The sequence below is a fragment of the Camellia sinensis genome, chromosome 15, assembly GCF_055761805.1.
Source record: "Camellia sinensis isolate YWXY chromosome 15, ASM5576180v1, whole genome shotgun sequence".
NCBI lineage: Eukaryota > Viridiplantae > Streptophyta > Magnoliopsida > Ericales > Theaceae > Camellia > Camellia sinensis.
In genome coordinates this window covers 133,837,957-133,855,693 of record NC_138975.1, presented here as the reverse complement: position 1 = coordinate 133,855,693, position 17,737 = coordinate 133,837,957, and the positions used below count along the sequence as shown (strand labels likewise).

Genomic DNA, 17,737 nt, shown 5'->3' with positions numbered 1-17,737 from the left:
TTAATGTTTTGACAAAATCATATCCTCATAAAAATTTTGCCTAGGAAATGAATAAATCAAAAATCTCATTTGATTGTATAAATTCTTGCAACTCATTTACGAATAAGTAACACTATCACAAAAAATATTTGTGATAAAAGAAAACTAAATTATCTCTTCTAATGCAAGAAATACACTTCCATATTAAAATAATGTTTTAAGGTTTAACAAATTCTACTACGCAAGTAAAATAATAATTAATGGCATCTCATGTTACAAATTTAAAACAAACTAATAATAAAAAAATTTCTTAAATTTACTTCCAAATAAATGGAACGATATAACTACATACATCTTCATGTTTAAATTTCTCTAGTGTTTAAACACCCATTCAAAATTGATGAAAAATATTCAAATTAATCTGCTTATGTTCAAAGTCAACATATCAATTTATCATTCCAACTCACATGACATTAGTTTTTAAAGAAATAACTTGAGTTGATATCAATACATGCATATCAAACGCATCAACTAAAAATAATGAATTAACAAAATAAATTAATCATGCATGATCTCATAACTTTCATCATAAGATAAAAAACCCATAAATAAAATTCAACGTGTTTTAAATTTTAAACTTTAAAACATATCTTTATTTAATTAGTTTGATTAGTCCATAAATAAACTAATTAAATATACATTAAAATGTTCTTGTGAATGTATATATATATATATATATATATTTTCCGACTCAAGTGCAGAAACTATTCACAGAATTAAAGAATAAATCAGTAAACCAATAAAGAAAAAACTTACCATAAAGGTTTTTCGTAATAAAAATAAAATTAGTTTGTAAAACTAATATTTAATTCCAGAATCAAATACTTCCAAGTACTAACACCTTTTCACAAACGGTTTAAGTGACCTTCCAAACAAAACCGTAAGTCACGTATAAAATGTACAGATTGTAACCGAAACACAAAGTTACATGATTGATTAACAAAATTAATTTTCTAGTTACTAAAATCAGAAAATAAATTATAACACAAAATAATTTTATTTTTCTTGTTACTAAAACTAGAAAATAATATAATTTTATTTTTCTTGTTACTAAAACTAGAAAATAAAATACCACAATAATTTTCTGTAGTACAAATTAATATTCTGCAATTGTTAATGACACCAGTATATTACTACTAGTTGTCAAAGAAAAGAGACAGTATATTACTACTATCTGTCAAATAGCATAAATCACTATTTATTTTTCTAACTAGAATATGTTTTTATGAAATTACAGAAAATTAAATACAATGAAGATACCAAGGACGGATCTGTCTTAAGATTGTTGGACAATCTTCACTGTATTTAAAAAGATGAAATTATGTTGTGTACTTAACAACAACCGGAATATAAAAGAAATGAAAGAATTTTGTTTGATTACAAAAATCAAACTCGAAATAAAAATAAATAAATAAAATTGATTTTATTTTGTTATAAAAACAAAATTAAAATCTGATTAAATAAACAAATAAAACAGAATAATAAAATCAAACAACTTACTTGATTAATTTCTTTGAATAATTATCTGATCAAGTCCAATGTTTGACACTGTGTTCTTAAGACAAATTCATCCTCTCCACGGTGCTTTCAGAATTCGGACGTCTATCTCCCATGATAAAATGATCTACTACAAATTGTTTGCCTAATGAACACACTCAGTGTTTATACTCTCTCACAGAAGAAAACAATGCAGCAATATGAAAAGAATATTTGTAGAATTATGAAGGACGAAATTAGAGTTGCAAAATCCAAATGAGGGCTGTCCTATTTATAGATGGTATTATGGCTGTTGGGTTTGAATTAAACAGGTGCAAAACCTGTTTAAACAGATATGAAACCTGTTCAATTTGAATAAATAGAAACAAACCTGTTGGATTCAAATTTGAACAGATAAAAAGGGGAAGGGCCCTGTTTGGGTGTACAGTAAAACCGGACCAGTTTATTTTCGGTTTAATTTGAATTCTGGATTTTATTTTACCAAAAATAAAATTAAATTCAAATGTTTTTGGCTCAAAAAGATTAGTATTGGGCCGAATAAGCCCAACTCAACCTCACACCATGCATCCAAGCCCAGGCCAGGCCCAGCCCGCCCGACCGGGCGGACGGCGGCGCGCGCGCGCGTGTGTGGTGATTTTTGGGTCCACTAAGTCTAGCCCATTTTGCCCATAACCTCTCCCTCTAAAACACTTGGGTACCCATTGGGGCATACCCCAAGTACCAAACCCATGCCTTATAAACCCATTCAAAACTTCTCACCAAATCAATGTGGGACAAGTCATTTTACAACCATAAGGAATTTTCACCAAAACTCCATTTCCATAGAGCACACTTTGGCTTCAATTTTTCATTCACTCGGTAATGGTTTTGAGCAACCAAATATACCATGTGAATCACAACACGGCATAGAACGCGTTACCACTTTGACCCATGAAAATCGACGCACGGGGCCCACCTAAAAAATAGACCAAACATAGGGAAAAAATTATGGTTTTACCTAGAATTTTATAACCATTTCCAACAGACCTGACATTGTCTATGCAGTTGGAGTACTTAGCAGGTTTACTAGCAAGCCTGGTAGTGATCACTGGCTAGCCATTGAGCGGATTATGAAATATTTATCTGGTACTATAAAATATGGCTTGTTTTATAATAAGTATCCTGCAGCACTTGAAGGTTACAGTGATGCCGATTGGAATACCTTGTCAGGTGATTCATTATCAACCACTGGTTACTTATTTACATTGGGAGGTGGTGCTATAAGTTGGAAATCGAAAAAACAAACCATTATTGTTAATTCAACAATGGAGGCTGAGCTTATTGCTTTAGCTACAGCTAGTGAAGAAGCAAATTGGTTAAGAGATTTGTTAAATGAAATCTCTTGTTAGGAAAAACCGATTTCACCTATATTGATTCATTGTGATAGCACCGCAACAATTGGTCGAGTTAATAACCGTTATTATAACGGTAAATCCAGACCTATCAGAAGAAAACACAGTACTGTGAGATCTTATATGAATAATGGCATCATAAATGTGGATTATATTAAATCTGGTGATAATCTTGCAGATCCATTAACTAAGGCCTTAGCAAGAGATAGAGTCTAGAATACATCGAGGGGGATGGGGTTGAAGCCCATTGAATATAGTAGGAGCCATATTCAATGGGCTTCAACCCCATCCCATATATGAGGATACTCAACTTAGGGACCAGAGATCCTGTAACTGGGTTCAATGAGAAAAACGATCATATGATGGTCGTGAGAAATGCACTAAATTACTTTTTACCCATCCCTATGATGTAAGTGCATTTATCCTGTAACGTTGTAAATGTTGAGTTATTAAAAAAACTCTTAATGAATTTCTGTAACTCTTATTGAGTAGGGTGTCATAGTTACAGGAGCACCCTTGACAGAATTTACCTATGTGAGTGTGGTAGTGGGGCCGCTACCTATGAGATTTGGGCTAATTCTCAAACACACTCATGAATCCTGGGATCGCACAAGGCCGCAATGTGCTAGTTTTTAAAACTTATATGAACACCTGGAATATTATGTGTGTGCAATAATTATTTATTTCCCTTAAGCAGTCGTAGTTCAATGCTGAGTATATTATTGGCTCTGGAGTAGATATTATTGTTTCACTAATGGAGGTTCAATCCAGAGCACACCTACCACGATGCATAATATCCTTATTTGTCTAATAATCTCAGTTTTTGTTACCTATAATATTAAAATAGATGGGAGAATGTTAGCAGATATTTTAATATTATAATGTGTTATAGGTTATTTTTCTTTTCTTTTCTACCAAGTTTGCTCACCATTCAAGTCCATCAAGTCTTGGTCAAGTCTCCAACTAATTCTTATCCACACCAAGTCTTGGTTAAGTCTCTAGTTAACTTATCCACCAAGAATCTTGTCTAACAAGTTTTCAATTTTGCCTCCGTTTGGGAAGTGGGTTGGCTTTTTGGCTTTTTGGCTTTTTGGCTATTTTAGCCTGGGCTATTTTAGCCTGGTTTGGGAAGGGCTTTTTGGCTTTTTGGCTTTTTTGGCTTTTTTTGTGAGAGAGGATTGTAATGATTATGGGTTGGATTTGATGTTTTGTTTTTTGTGGCTAAAATAGCCTATTTTGTTTTTTGTGGCTATTTTAGCCCAAACCAAGTTCCCAAACAAAGGCTTTATATATTGGGCTAATCTCCTATGTTGGGTGATATGAGAAGAAGTTTTGTTACTTTGTTATGCTTTATGTGAGATTATCAGGCAAATAAAAAGGGTGTATGTGATAAAGCTTTAGGTTCAATCAATTGTGCAGTATTGGTTAATCATACGACTTAGTCGGGCTGTTGTATCATGAGGGAGACAAATCAAGATTTTTTTTGCTGCACCGGTGTGAGACTTTACCCAATCGCAGAGGGCTTAAATCTCCTTAAAGAGAGCGAGTTTCCCGCGCCTCAGCCCTTATAGTAGTTATTGTAACTTTTATTATTTGTATTTTCTGATGTTTTATATGTAATTATCACCAACATGCTTCTTAAAGAAAATTTTTAAAACTATCCTACTGATATCAATGTGAATTATTTTTTTTTTTTGGTTCTTTCTCTTCTTTCAATAATGCTCTTCCTATCTAATAATTAATGACTGTTATAATCTAATAATTTTTTTTTTTTCTATAATCCAAAATTACTACTCCCTCCGTCCCAAAATAATAGTCCCTTTTGGGGAATCCAACTTTTTTTGGTAGTACAATTATTGTACTTTTAAAAAGTTGATTTTCCAAAATTACCCTTTGATAGTACACTTTTTTGAGAATATCAATGTCATAATTGTACTTTTTATATTATTTATGAATTTAAAAGAAGGGCAAAATGGGAAATTTATATTATTTTTGTACTTGATTTTTGAAGAGGGACTAATATTTTGGGACAATGAAAAATGGAATAAGGGACTAATATTATGGGACGGAGGGAATATTTTTTTTCTAGAGTTAAGTTGTTTTGAGGGTTCGGATCAACTTAAGCACACTTTGATGAATTTTTTTTCTTCATCCAGTTGAAGACAAATCATCCATGTTAGAGCTAGAGAAATTACTAATTACTTTTTTTTTAATTCAATAATCATGGATATTTGAATTAATTTACACGCAAATCATCCACATTAAAATTAGAGAATTCATAAAAAAATATTTTCCTACTAATTTGATTAAAAAAATCGAATCCTAAATAATAATGTAAGGAGCACATCTATCGACTACTCGGGACAACCCTCAGTTAAAATTACCGATTACTTTTCTTCAATCATTAAACAACTTAAATATTTTCAATCAAAAAAGCAAAATTTAAAATTTAAACATAAAATTACAACCTCATCTCTCAACAACAATTTGAAACAAGTTTTCCGAGGAATATATATCGTTTCGGCCTAGCACTGCCGTCAACAACCCCCAATCCAATTCCAAAATCTGTGAGCCCCAAACTCAATCCCTATAAGAAGAAGAAGAGAAAGCACTGCTGAGGTTGATTCAAACATTTAGGTTTAGGGCACAGAATCTGTATCTGCTTCCTCATTCTCGCATCCAACAACAAGAAGTAGAAGAAGAATAGCAATGTCGGACTTTCTCCCAGACGAAATCATGGTTGAAATCCTCCACAGACTACCCACCAAACCCCTAATCCAATTCAGGTCTGTTTCCAAATCTTGGTACTCTCTTATCACAAGCCCTAGTTTCATCAACACCCACTTCAATCACTCGCTCACTTCCGATACCTACAATAACAGCTATGATAATCTCCCACTCATGATACTTAGGCAATGTGTTTCTACTCCTTATACCAAAACAGAGCACTACAAATTGTGTATTGATACTGATGAATCATTTGATGAATACAAAGAACTTGAAATCCCAATAAAGAGCCGTCGTCTTCACTTTTTTTTCGCAATTGGGTATGCGAAAGGTTTGTTTTGCCTTTTCGAACAAGATCGGTTTTTTCTTTGGAACCCATCGATTAGAAAGTCCATGGCTATGCCCAAACCTACGATCAAGACCTCTATGCATTATCATGGGTTTGGATTTGATCCGCGAAGCAATGATTATAAGGTGGTTACAATAGCCAACAGAACTAAACTGCCCAATGGGGAGCCAATAATACACATTGAGGTTTATTCCCTTAATGCGGGCCTATGGAAAATGTCTAGCACGGGGAGAAACTCTTATCCGGATGGGATTACTATAGATTATTCAGGCCGATTCGCTGCTTATTTAGAAGGGGCTGTTCATTTTGCTGCGAATATGAAGAAATCCAATGATCCGTTGATTTTGTCGTTTGATTTGTGTGATGAGGTGTTTCAAACAATGATGTTACCAGATGGTATTGTAGGCCCGAGAACCGAGGTCCGGGCTTCAGTTTTCGGGGGATTGCTTTCTCTGTTATGTTACGAAGATAGTGCTGTATTCAAGTCTTGTTCCATTTGGACAATGAAAAAGTATGGTGTAGTTGATTCTTTGTATAAGCAGTTCACAATTGATCTAAGCAGAGGAATTACACAGGTATTAGGTTTACGGAATAATGGTCATATATTATTGGAGACAAAAGCACCAAGTGATTGGGTGCTTTCTTCTTATGACCCTTCGAGCCAACAAACTAAAAATTTGGGAATTTATGCTACTTCAAACCATTTTGTTGTTGATACTTACGAGGAGAACCTAATCTTACTCAACAAACCAAATGATGCATTTTCTAGAAGGCGAGTGAGCAGGAAGAGGAAAGACAGGTAAAAGCTTGATTCAACTCAAATTTCAACATTTGCTTTTCCCAGTTTTATCTTAGTCACAGTATATACCACTAGATTTGGTTGTGTGCATATATGTCAAACCTTAATATTCTGGTTGTGGATGTTAAATTGTTCTGGAATGCTACGAAGACCGGTCAGCATTGTTAAATACTACTGTTTTGTGGTAGTGTTTGATAATGGGATTAAATATTAGCTAGTAAAAAATGGTGGAAAATAGACGAAGTGTTGGTATTTATAGTTTTAATATGTTGAACTTGTAACATCTAATCCATATTCAATCTGGAGATGTCTTTGACTCTTTTCGTTCTGGTAAGACTTACTAAGATTTTTTGACATTATGTAATTAACTTGTGACACCTTGTTTCTTATACATGCCATATTATATTCCCTTATTTGAATATGAAGTTGAGAAAGTGGAGTATTTACCGGAGAGGCTTCAGTTTGTAGCTTCATTGCAAGCTTTGTCCACAAAGAAATTTCAATATTATTCTTTCTTTGGATTGCAGTTTGTTTGTGATTTTTGTTTTTGTGGAGTTTATTTCTTATCTTTGTTTCATTGATGTATCATTGAACTGTTTGTCCAACAAAATTGGTGATCACTTCCTTTATTGAATAAAAGTTTGTTTCTTATAAAAAGAAAAAAGGAAGAAAAACCTTATTAATATGATAGGATAATTACATAAATTGTTGATTGAATAATGGTTAAACTAAGAGACAAATACCAGCATAACAACAATTATGACAAAATAAACTAAAAACCACACTCCAATCCTAATGATGCTTCTCATTACCTTAAATTAAACATAAAATAATTAAAAATTTATTTATCAAAAGTAAATAAATAATACAACTGTTAGTGAATTTGGTGATAAATGGAATAGTAGTCACTTATGTATGGTTATATATCCTTCTTATTTTTTTCTTGTAGAAGGTTAGATTGACATGTTGATTTCCACGCCTGGCTATGGGAATTGTTATCAGGTTGTAACGCGGTGGAATTCTTATCAATATGAATTGATAACTTGTGAATTTAATTTTCTGGTTTCTAGGTTGACTCTTGACCAAGGCTTTCAAACACGAATAAAGGCACTTAATACTGATGTTCAAAGGCAGACAAATGAAGTTGAGCTCCAGTTAAAAGAAATAAAGGGAAAGGTAGAGGAAGCAATGGAAGTCATAGCAAGAATGGGGCCTCCACAACACGCTGAGGTCTATGCCAAACTCCAGACTATTTTTTTGCAAATGCGACCCATTATAGTTCCAAGCGATGTAAGTTTTTTACAACTTCCATTTAACTTATGGATATTTTTTATGACGAGTTAACTAATGGATATACAAGAAAAGTAGGTTCATGATAATAGGTATTAAGGAACCTTAGAGAAAACTATCCACTTCTTGCGCAAATGGTATGGAAGTGGCACTAATACTTTCTTTCTTCAGAACGAGTGGGATTAGCACTTGGATGCTAGAGAAGCATATTTGTAGGATAAGATATCGCTCAAAACTTGTTCGGGATGTTGAAAAAAAGTTGAATTAGTTATTATTATTTTGTGAGTTATATTTTCGTGCATGTAATGGTGATTGCTTGGGTGTTTATTTGCAAGTTATGGAGAATAATGCAATAAAGAGTCAAATTGCTACTTCATATGAACCGAACCATTTTGAACATGGCCCAAAGCATGTTAAAGAGTCAAATTGCTAGTTCATATGACTTAGGGTCTCATGAGTGATGAAGTGTCACTGGCGCACAGCTGGAGTGCTCAGCCACCGTTAATATATATTTTCCAATCAGCATGTGGTCTCTTTTGTTACGATGGGTGTGTTGATCACACAGCTAAAACGCTGTTGTCATTGATGCTGACCCACCATGGCTTTTGCTAAAGAGTAAATGCTGAAGTCTTTTCCCTCTTTTACCTCATTGGCCAAGAATACCTTTAATTCATGCTGACACTGTGTATCTAAAGCTGGGCCCACACATTGAAACGCGTCTCCTGTCTGCACTTGGCTTAGTTTTCATCTAAGCCAGGCAAATCGTCTTTCCAAGAATCAGGCCCACCTTTTCCTCATGAACTCCACTTTAATTTAAGGTAGGAATTAACATAAAAGGAATGTAACTTTGCTTTGCCTGTATAATAAAGCAATATAATTATGCAATTTTCGGCATTCATCCGTTATTGTGTGATGTTCTTTATGTTTCTAATATTTTTTTTCAGGAACAAATCGATTCGACGAGGCTCACTGCCACTTCTCAAAGTTCCATGGTGAATAATTGTGAGGTGGCTGCTGAGAAACTGAGCCACAGTCGTGTCCTTGGCAGGGGTGTAGGTGTCAAGGGCAAAGATTTGAATGGCTGCACTTCCTCAGGTCAAGGCAAGAATTGTACGAGCGATGAGGAGTATGAGGCAGAGTTAATAAAAAGAAGGGCTAAATCTACTGAATTTCTGAAGCAATTGTCTGAGATGAAGGATCAATTATTGCAGACCTTTAGCAAACCATTCATACCTACAGTGCAGGCGTCTGCTAATGCGCAGCCATGATCCAGGTACAATCCAAAGCTTACTAAAAATTTCTATTGAATTGTGTAATTTGGGTTATTACTATAGTTATGAGTTTTTTTTTTTTTTTTTTTTTTTTTTTTTTTTTTTTTTGTAGTGTAGTTCAAGTTGGAAACATTATGTTTTTAGTATCTTGTTAGATAAAATGAATATGTTGAAGAGTTTGGATAAATTATTTCTTATTGGCAAAATTATTTCAGATTTTTGTCATATATATACTTTCATGGATAGCTATACTTTTATATCATCTTTTAATTATCTTACATTTGCTAGAGTTATTCAAAACCTCATCTTGTTGTTAGTTCTGATGTTTTGAAGTGTTGTTGGAGTATGTTTTATGGGTTTCTCTTGATGGTGGTAGGAATGGTGGGTCATTATTGTTGCTTGAGGTGTCCGATATTATTTTCAGCAAGGACTGGTCAATAGAGCAAAAGGGTTATTGGGTTGCCAAATCCTTCTAATAAATTAGAAGGAAAGTGGAGCACTAAAAAATTTTGATGTTTGTTTGGAAGGTCGGGCCACCAACTGACTGTGTAATTATTCATCAGCCCTGCTACTTAAACAATAATGAAAAGTTCCCTGGAATTTTGGCCCATGTCAAGAAATTTAGTTGGGGAAGCAAATTCAATCATTTCATAAATGGATTCATTATATTTATTTTAAAAAGCTCATAATCATGAACAAGCATGCTAATCTTATGTTCCTTGACTTGATTTTTCCCCTCATTCGTGATCTCTTTATAATTCCAAATTTCCTTGGCTGATTCACATGTAGAAATTCTATTGAACTCATTAGGATCTAAAGCACAATAAAAGAGGTTTTTTGAACAGGTTTCATGTCATTTATCCCACTCACGTTCTTCCTTTAGGCATGATTTGTCCGTGGATGGTGTTGGATGGTGCTTTGGGACCATTAACTATGACACTAGGATTGAATGAAAATTTTTATTCTCGCCTTCCAATAGGTGTAGTTGGTGCCATCAAATAATGCTGGTGGTCTAGCCGGTCTATTGGTCTTCTACAGAAGAATTTCCCAACAATGGTTGCTGACTGTTTAGTCAAAATCACAATTCGAATCACTGATACCAGTTGTTAACCTGGTGGGCAACCCCAGAGGGGGCTGAATCGGGTTGGCAAAAATTTAAAACTTCACACAGAAAGGAAACCCAAAAACTCAATTGTGATGAATAATCGAAATGACAAAATATGCAAGTAAAGATCAATCTCAAGAGTGTGTATGTGGTTGTGCTCAAACGATGTGAAAGCAAAGTATTGTAAAATCTAATGTGGATGCTTTCCCTGATCGAAGTATTCTGTAATGAGTTGTACAGCATTTGAATGTAGATGTACAATCTCATATCTTTAACCCTAGAATGATAATATTGTTATGAGATTATCTGTTGATGGGTAAATTGATCTTACTTTCAAATGATCTGTTGATATATGAATCTCTTTAGCAGCATTTAGATTAAGCCTTTTTATTATCCATTATCAAGTTGTTTGTGTACATTAACTTTGTTGATTGCAAATGCAGGTAAAAAAAAGTTGAATGATTTCAAATATTCAATGGATTCAAAGCCTGACCCAGTGGATGACGTAACATATGATTCAGTCTTTACCAAATAGAGCTACCTCTGATATTCTGATTCTTTCTGGGCACATCAGATGAAATGGTTTTGTATTGTTTTGAATTCTGTTCTGTGGAAATATCATTTTTAGGAGCAAAATGATCATGGAATTTGAATTTTTTTTTTGTTATATATTTTTTATCCATCTTGTAATGTGACTTGCAACTGGCGTTCTAGTTTTCTTTGACTGTATATTGTTGTTACTAGTAGTAACCCAGTATTTTGTTTACACCAAACAAGAAAGAAGTTTTTTGTTTTCTGTTTTATTTTTTATTTTTTTATTTTTGATTTTAAACAAAAACAAAAACTTATGGGCAAAGTACCAATAAATCTTAAATAGTGATTTTATAAATTGTTTGATCTTCCTTTTTTTTCTTATTAACTCGAAGGTTATATTCTAGTATGAATTACATAAAAGATCAAATATAAACACACATGTGTTATGTGTTAAGGGATAAATGTGGACTTTCGGATAATGTTGAAATTAGTAAACATAGCATTTAAAAAAAAATATTTATTAGTATACTTTTTTCAAATGTAACATTTCAATGTAACACTCTAAAAACGTAACACTTTAATACTTTTCTTAAATATAACACATCAAACATAATACTTTAATTAATGTAACACATTAAAAAAAAAAATAGTATACTTTTTCAAACGTAATATTCAAATATAATATATTAAAAAAAAATTTAATAAACTTTTTTCTCAAATATACAACGTAACATTTTAAAAAAACTTGTTAGTGTATTTTTTTCAGATATAAAGCTCCAACTAATGTAACATACAAAAATTTCTTAATATATTTTTTTCAAAGATAACACTCCAATATAACACACTACAAAACTCTTTAGTATACTTTTGTCAAGCATAACAATGTAACATTTCACAAAAAAACTTCTTAATGTATTTTTTCAAAAACTCCAATCAATGAAACACATAAATTCTTTAGTGTGCTTTTTCTAAACGTAACATTCTAATCAACACTAGAAAATTACACTAACAGAAATATATATTTCTACGCTTGACAATCAACTCTTCAACCACCAATCCATCTGCACCTCACCTTTCCATTTCCATTCTAAAAACGAATTAAGAGAATTGAAAAAATGAGTCATAAAAATGTATTCACTTAAATTCAAATAGCAACAAATTAAATAAATATAACTTTTAAAAAAAGGACTAATTAGTTCATAAAAAAACTGTTAAGACTAAATAAATTAACATTTTCTCATATAAAAATTATAAGTAAATTTTCCTTTGATAGACATACCTGTTTTGAAAATAAATGGGCAAATTACATATTCCTCCCTTGAGGTTTGGCTAAATTACAGATACTCCCTAAAGTTTCAGAAATTACATCTTGCCCCCTAAGGTTTGTATTTTCATAACAATTTGCCTCCTGAGGTTTAAATTTCATAACAAATTACCCTATAATTTGTTATGCAAATATAGCATTCAGGGGAAAATTTGTAATTTCTTAAACCTCAAGGATATATGTAATTTAGTCAAACCTCGAAGGGTATATGTAATTTGCCCAAAATAAATATAAAGAAACATGTTTTGGTAAGGTATTGAAGACTCACAGGAGAGAGGTGACAAGAAGGTAATTGAAAACTTGCCAAGGGTGGTTGAAGGTTGGTCATTTGGCAGTCCATAATTACCACGGCGGAAGGTAGTAGGGGTGAGCATAAGGATGACAATCTGAAATCGGTCCGATGGGGGCCTGACCCCCGATCCCGAATATAACGGTTATTCTCTGAAAAATATTCCGACGGGCCGAGGATGGTGATAAAAAATAAGGCCAAGTTTGGGAACACCCCAAAAAGTCAAAAAGCCAAAAAGTTACTCAAAAAGTTAAAAAGTTATCACTATTCACCAAAAGTCAACAATTACGGCTACACAACTCCCAATTCTAATTTTCTCCTACAAATCAATTTTTACAATTTTTTATTACACATTTTTCCATAAAAAGTCAAAAAGTTAACCCAAACATTCATATTTTCAACCTCAACTTTTTAGTCTAAAAAGACAAAAAATGCACTTATTTAGTCTTCCCAAACTTGACCTAAATCCCCAATGATATTCGGGCTGGGAACGGGAATACGTGTTTCAGTCCCGGCCTCGGCCTCGGCCTCGGCCTCGAGCCCCACCCCGTTTGTCTTCCTGATTGATATATATATTATATATTTACTTTTTTGATTCTCACCTCTATCTTCTATTAATATATACTTTTTTTGATTCTCATCTCTATATTTTATTCATTTAGATCTACTCTCTCTCTCATTCATATAGATGTACTCTCTCTCTCCATTCCAGATCTACTTTCTCTGTCTCTCCATTCCTCACATCTCTCTTCCTCTCTACTATCTCTGGTCTCTCTTTCTTCTTCACCATCTCTCACCGCCACCTCTTCCTTTACCAATCCTCCCACCACTTCCCTCCTCCACGGATCACATCGCCATCGATCTTTCCTCTAGCCCTATGTACTCCGACCCTGACATCTCCTCCCACTCCCCCGAACCCCTCCAACATTCCAGAACATTTAAACCCGATTTGGCCGGCCCTAGGGTTTTCTTCTGCGCCGATTCGGCCGTTAATCTCATGCTCAAGAGCACCGAACATTGTCGCCGTCGCCGAGCGCCACCTCCTCCTCCGAGCACCACCTCCTCTTCCGCCGGTGTTTGTTCACTCCGCCACGACTCTCTCCCTCTCTCTCTCTCTACTCATATCTCTCTCTCTATTCAGATATCTCTCTCTCTTTGTGAATCTGTGATGTTGATGATGTTGTTGATCATTGATTTTGTTAATTTCTTGTTTGTTGCTGTTTGGGTTTGATATTTTTTTATTTTTTATTTTTTATTTTCTTTTTTGTGGTCCAGGGAATTTTCGGGGTCGGGAAAATCCGATCCCCATTAGGGGGAGGGGACAGGGACGGTGATAGGGCTCCCGTTGAGGATCGGGGCCAGAGACGAGAAAAATTTTACCATCGGGGATCGGGGACGGGGAGTGTGATCCCCGGCCCCGCCCGCCCTGTTGCCATTCCTAGGTGAGCATATCGGGGACGGGGAGTGTGATCCCCGGCCCCGCCCGCCCTGTTGCCATTCCTAGGTGAGCATATCGGGGACGGGGAGTGTGATCCCCGGCCCCGCCCGCCCTGTTGCCATTCCTAGGTGAGCATAGTTTGTAGGAGTGAATCAAAGGCTGAACCATTATTTATAATTTTATGAAATTTGAAATTAAAATAAGCTATGAAAATGTTTAACCAAACAAGAGTGAATCATTAAAAAAATAAAAAAAACAATAATGAACCATTAAAAAGCATTTCGTTTAATTTGACTACGATAAAATATTATTCATAATTTTACAACTTCTGATCTGTGAAATTAGTTTACTACTGTAAAAGAGTATGTTTGTAAAAGTAGAAACTTATGCATATTTGAGACTCTTTAAAACCTTCTATAATTAATGTTAACAACACATTTGAGTGTTTATAAAATAGGTAACAAATTATATACATACTATATATATATATATATATTAGTGTATACTTGTGCTTAACACACAGTGAAAATAATTTTGAGTTTAAAATATAATTGAATGTAAAATTATTGGGTTAAAATGTAATTTACATAGCCTGTTGCAAAAAAAAATGAGGTAAAAAATATTAATAGATGGTTTGTTTGGTTTGAATTTTCAAATGAATTTTATAATTATATTTTTGAAAAGAGTCTGTCAAACTTTAAATTTTGGTTTCGTTTGTGAAGTAAGTTGAGTTTTTGACTATTTTAACTTGAACTAAAAAGTCTCGTTTGAGATATTTTTTTTATTTTTTTTTACTTTTATGAGAAAAAAATTAAAATAATTATAATTTAGAGGTGACATTTTATTTTATTAATTTTTAGCATATTTTGTCATTTTGTGACTATTTTAATCTCAACTTATGATGCCAAACGAAGCCAATTTAATTATATATTTTAAAAATAATTTTTACAAATTTAAAATTCAAAACATATAGTTTTCGTGTGTGCCTCGCCAAGTGATCGGCGTAGGACACAGAGTCTAGATCCTCGGCCGCACATTCCTGCGGCCCTCTCTGCCGCCGAGCCAAAACGACCTCGTTTTTTTTTTTTTTTTTTTTTCCAGCCGTTGAACCTACCCTCTGAATCCCTCTCTTAAGACGTCTTCTCTCCAACTTCTCCTTTTCACTCTCTGCAAACTTGTCTGCAATTTCTTTTGTGGGTATTGTTCTCGAACATCTCCTTTTCTCATCTGGGTTTTCCTCCTCAAATCCCTCATAAACCTATCAATGACTTAAGAAAACAAGTGAAAATTAACACACACAAAAAAAAAAAAAAAGGCCATTCAAACACCCACACACACAAAACACACATTCAAAAAAAAAAAAAAATGGAGATTTTTAATTATATATATATATATATACAAACAAAAGCAAAGAACAACACTTAAGAAAACAAGTGAAAATTAACAACAAAAAAAAACCATTCAAACACCCACACCTGCACAGAACACACATTCAAAAAAAAAAAAAAAAAATTTGGAGATTTTTAATGATATATATATATACAAACAAAAACAAAGAACAATAGTCAAAAAAATTTCCTCTCCTATTTGAATTTGGATCTCAAATCTTTCATAGACATTTCAACCTTATGTATGTAGATTCTTTTCAACCCATCTGGGTTGAAAAATTTTACCCATTTGGGTTGAAAAGTTGGGTAGAATTATTTATATATAAGTTTTTATAGATTCTTCTCAACCCATTTGGGTTGAAAAATTTCTGAGTTTTTTCAGAAAAAGTTGTTCTATTTTTTTGTTTTCATCCATGCTTTGTTTTCACCACCAAAATCAATAAAGATTTGCTCTCAATTTGTAAAGAAATGGGGAGAGTTCAATGCAAAGCAAACAGCACTACATACTCAAAATTTACCAAAAAAACTACTTTACACCAGCATTTTAGAGAAATTTTTCAATGATTGGGTAGAATTATGTATGTTGAGAAGAAGAAGAAGGAGAAGAGGAGGAAAAAGAAGAAGAAGAAGAAGAAAAAGAAGAAGAAGAGAGAGAGAGAAGGAGAAGGGGAGATTGCCGCCGTCGCGTCGCTGCGGGAATCGCGTCCCTCCGTCTTCGCTGATCGTCTCTCTGCCTCTCTCTCTCTCTCTGTGTCCAGCTGCGCCTCTCATCTCTATTGGGGATAAATAGAGATCATAAAAGTGAAAAGAAAAGTGGGAAACTCAATTTTTGGGGGGGGAAAAAAAAAAAACACCAAAATGACGTCGTTTTGGAAAGGGCCGCAGGGATGTACGGCTGAGGATCTGGACTCGTGGGACACAACCACTCCTGCGTGTGCATGGATGAATAGATATATGCACGTATGGGTGGATGTATATATATAAAATAAAATATAATTTTGTGGGGGTGTTGTGGATAGGGGAGCAACTTGGGCCTGTTCAATCAGAGCAACCCGAATTCAGTCCAAATTTTTTCAGGGTTCGGACAAGATATTTTTGAATTTAGTACAGGCTTAGGCAAAAATTTAAAAGTCCGAATTAAATTTTGACGGGCTTGGATAAAGACATCAAATAACCTGAGCAACCCAAATTATACATATATAGATATATAAAAATATTAAATATACATATAAATTATTAGTCATTACATGATATTAAAGTAATTTAAATTATTAAATCATATTGAATATATATTATTATATATACGAATAGCATAAAATCTTACTTCTTTTTTTCTTTCCACTCATAAATTGTAAGGATTACTATAATGGCATCTTTCTTACATTATATAAATTATTTGTTTTTGTGTTATTATATGAAAAATAAAAAATATAGTTAAATTTTAATAATTTAATAACGTAGCTAGAAAAAAAAAAAAAAAAGTTAAAATTCATTTACAATTCGGACAACTCGGGCAATTCGGGTTTAACTTAGATCGGGCTTGGACAGGCAATCCCGGGTTACAATTCAGGCCTGGGCGGGCTTGGACAGGTCTCGGCACAACTTGGACTGAGCTTGGATAACCGTAGTTGTGGAGCAGGACAAAACCACTTAGCAGATATATGTGTATTGATGGATGTATTTATATAAAATGAAATATATTTTTGTGTGATGTTGTGATGTTTTGGAAAGTTGATAAAAAGTTGATTTTTTGACTTTTTTAATCTATTTTGTCTTTTTGTGAGTAGAAAATGTGAGAGGTGATGTGATCTAAAATGGGTAAAAAGCTAAAAACTGACTTTTTATTTTGTTCCCAAAGGCATGGGAAGTAAGGATCCTCTCTAACCTCTCTCTCCAGTCTTTCTTCTAGAGGACGGTTCAGATTGGATCACGTCACCCCAGTTAAAGTAGTGTTTTGGAAAGTTGGTAAAAAATTACCTTTTTGACTTTTTTAGTTTATTTTATTTTTTTGTGAGTAAAAAATGTGAGAAATGATATGACTCAAAATGAGTAAAAAGCTAAAAGTTAACTTTTTGTTTTGTTCCTAAAACACTCCAAAATCTACAATTCAGATTAACTAAAATATATATATATATATATTTTTTTTTCTGACACAGTCTCTCTCTCACGTCCCACTACTCACTCACTCACACACTCTCTCTCTCTCTTCTAATAAAAAATTTAAAGAACTATTTTAATTTTTTTCATTTTATATTCAATTATATATAATTTTTAATATAAAATTTAATTTTATAAA

The 17,737-nt window shown here is 33.4% G+C and overlaps 1 protein-coding gene across 2 annotated transcripts; it reads left to right on the top strand.

Moving 5' to 3' along the window:
• The first annotated feature begins 5,304 nt into the window (after nucleotides 1–5,304).
• LOC114273125 (F-box/kelch-repeat protein At3g06240) lies at nucleotides 5,305–11,248 on the top strand. 2 transcript variants are annotated; one of them, XR_014357004.1, is made up of 5 exons: nucleotides 5,405–6,802; nucleotides 7,873–8,092; nucleotides 8,428–8,910; nucleotides 9,037–9,365; nucleotides 10,912–11,248. XR_014357004.1 is itself a non-coding variant. In XM_028214883.2 (4 exons), the coding sequence occupies exons 1-3, from the start codon at nucleotides 5,637–5,639 to the stop codon at nucleotides 9,358–9,360; spliced, it is 1,710 nt and encodes a 569-aa protein (XP_028070684.2). In that variant the 5' UTR covers nucleotides 5,305–5,636; the 3' UTR covers nucleotides 9,361–9,365; nucleotides 10,912–11,248. The 2 variants fall into 2 exon arrangements, 1 of the variants encoding a protein (XP_028070684.2); XM_028214883.2 differs by lacking the exon at nucleotides 8,428–8,910 and having other exon boundaries at nucleotides 5,305–6,802.
• The last annotated feature ends 6,489 nt before the right edge of the window (nucleotides 11,249–17,737 follow it).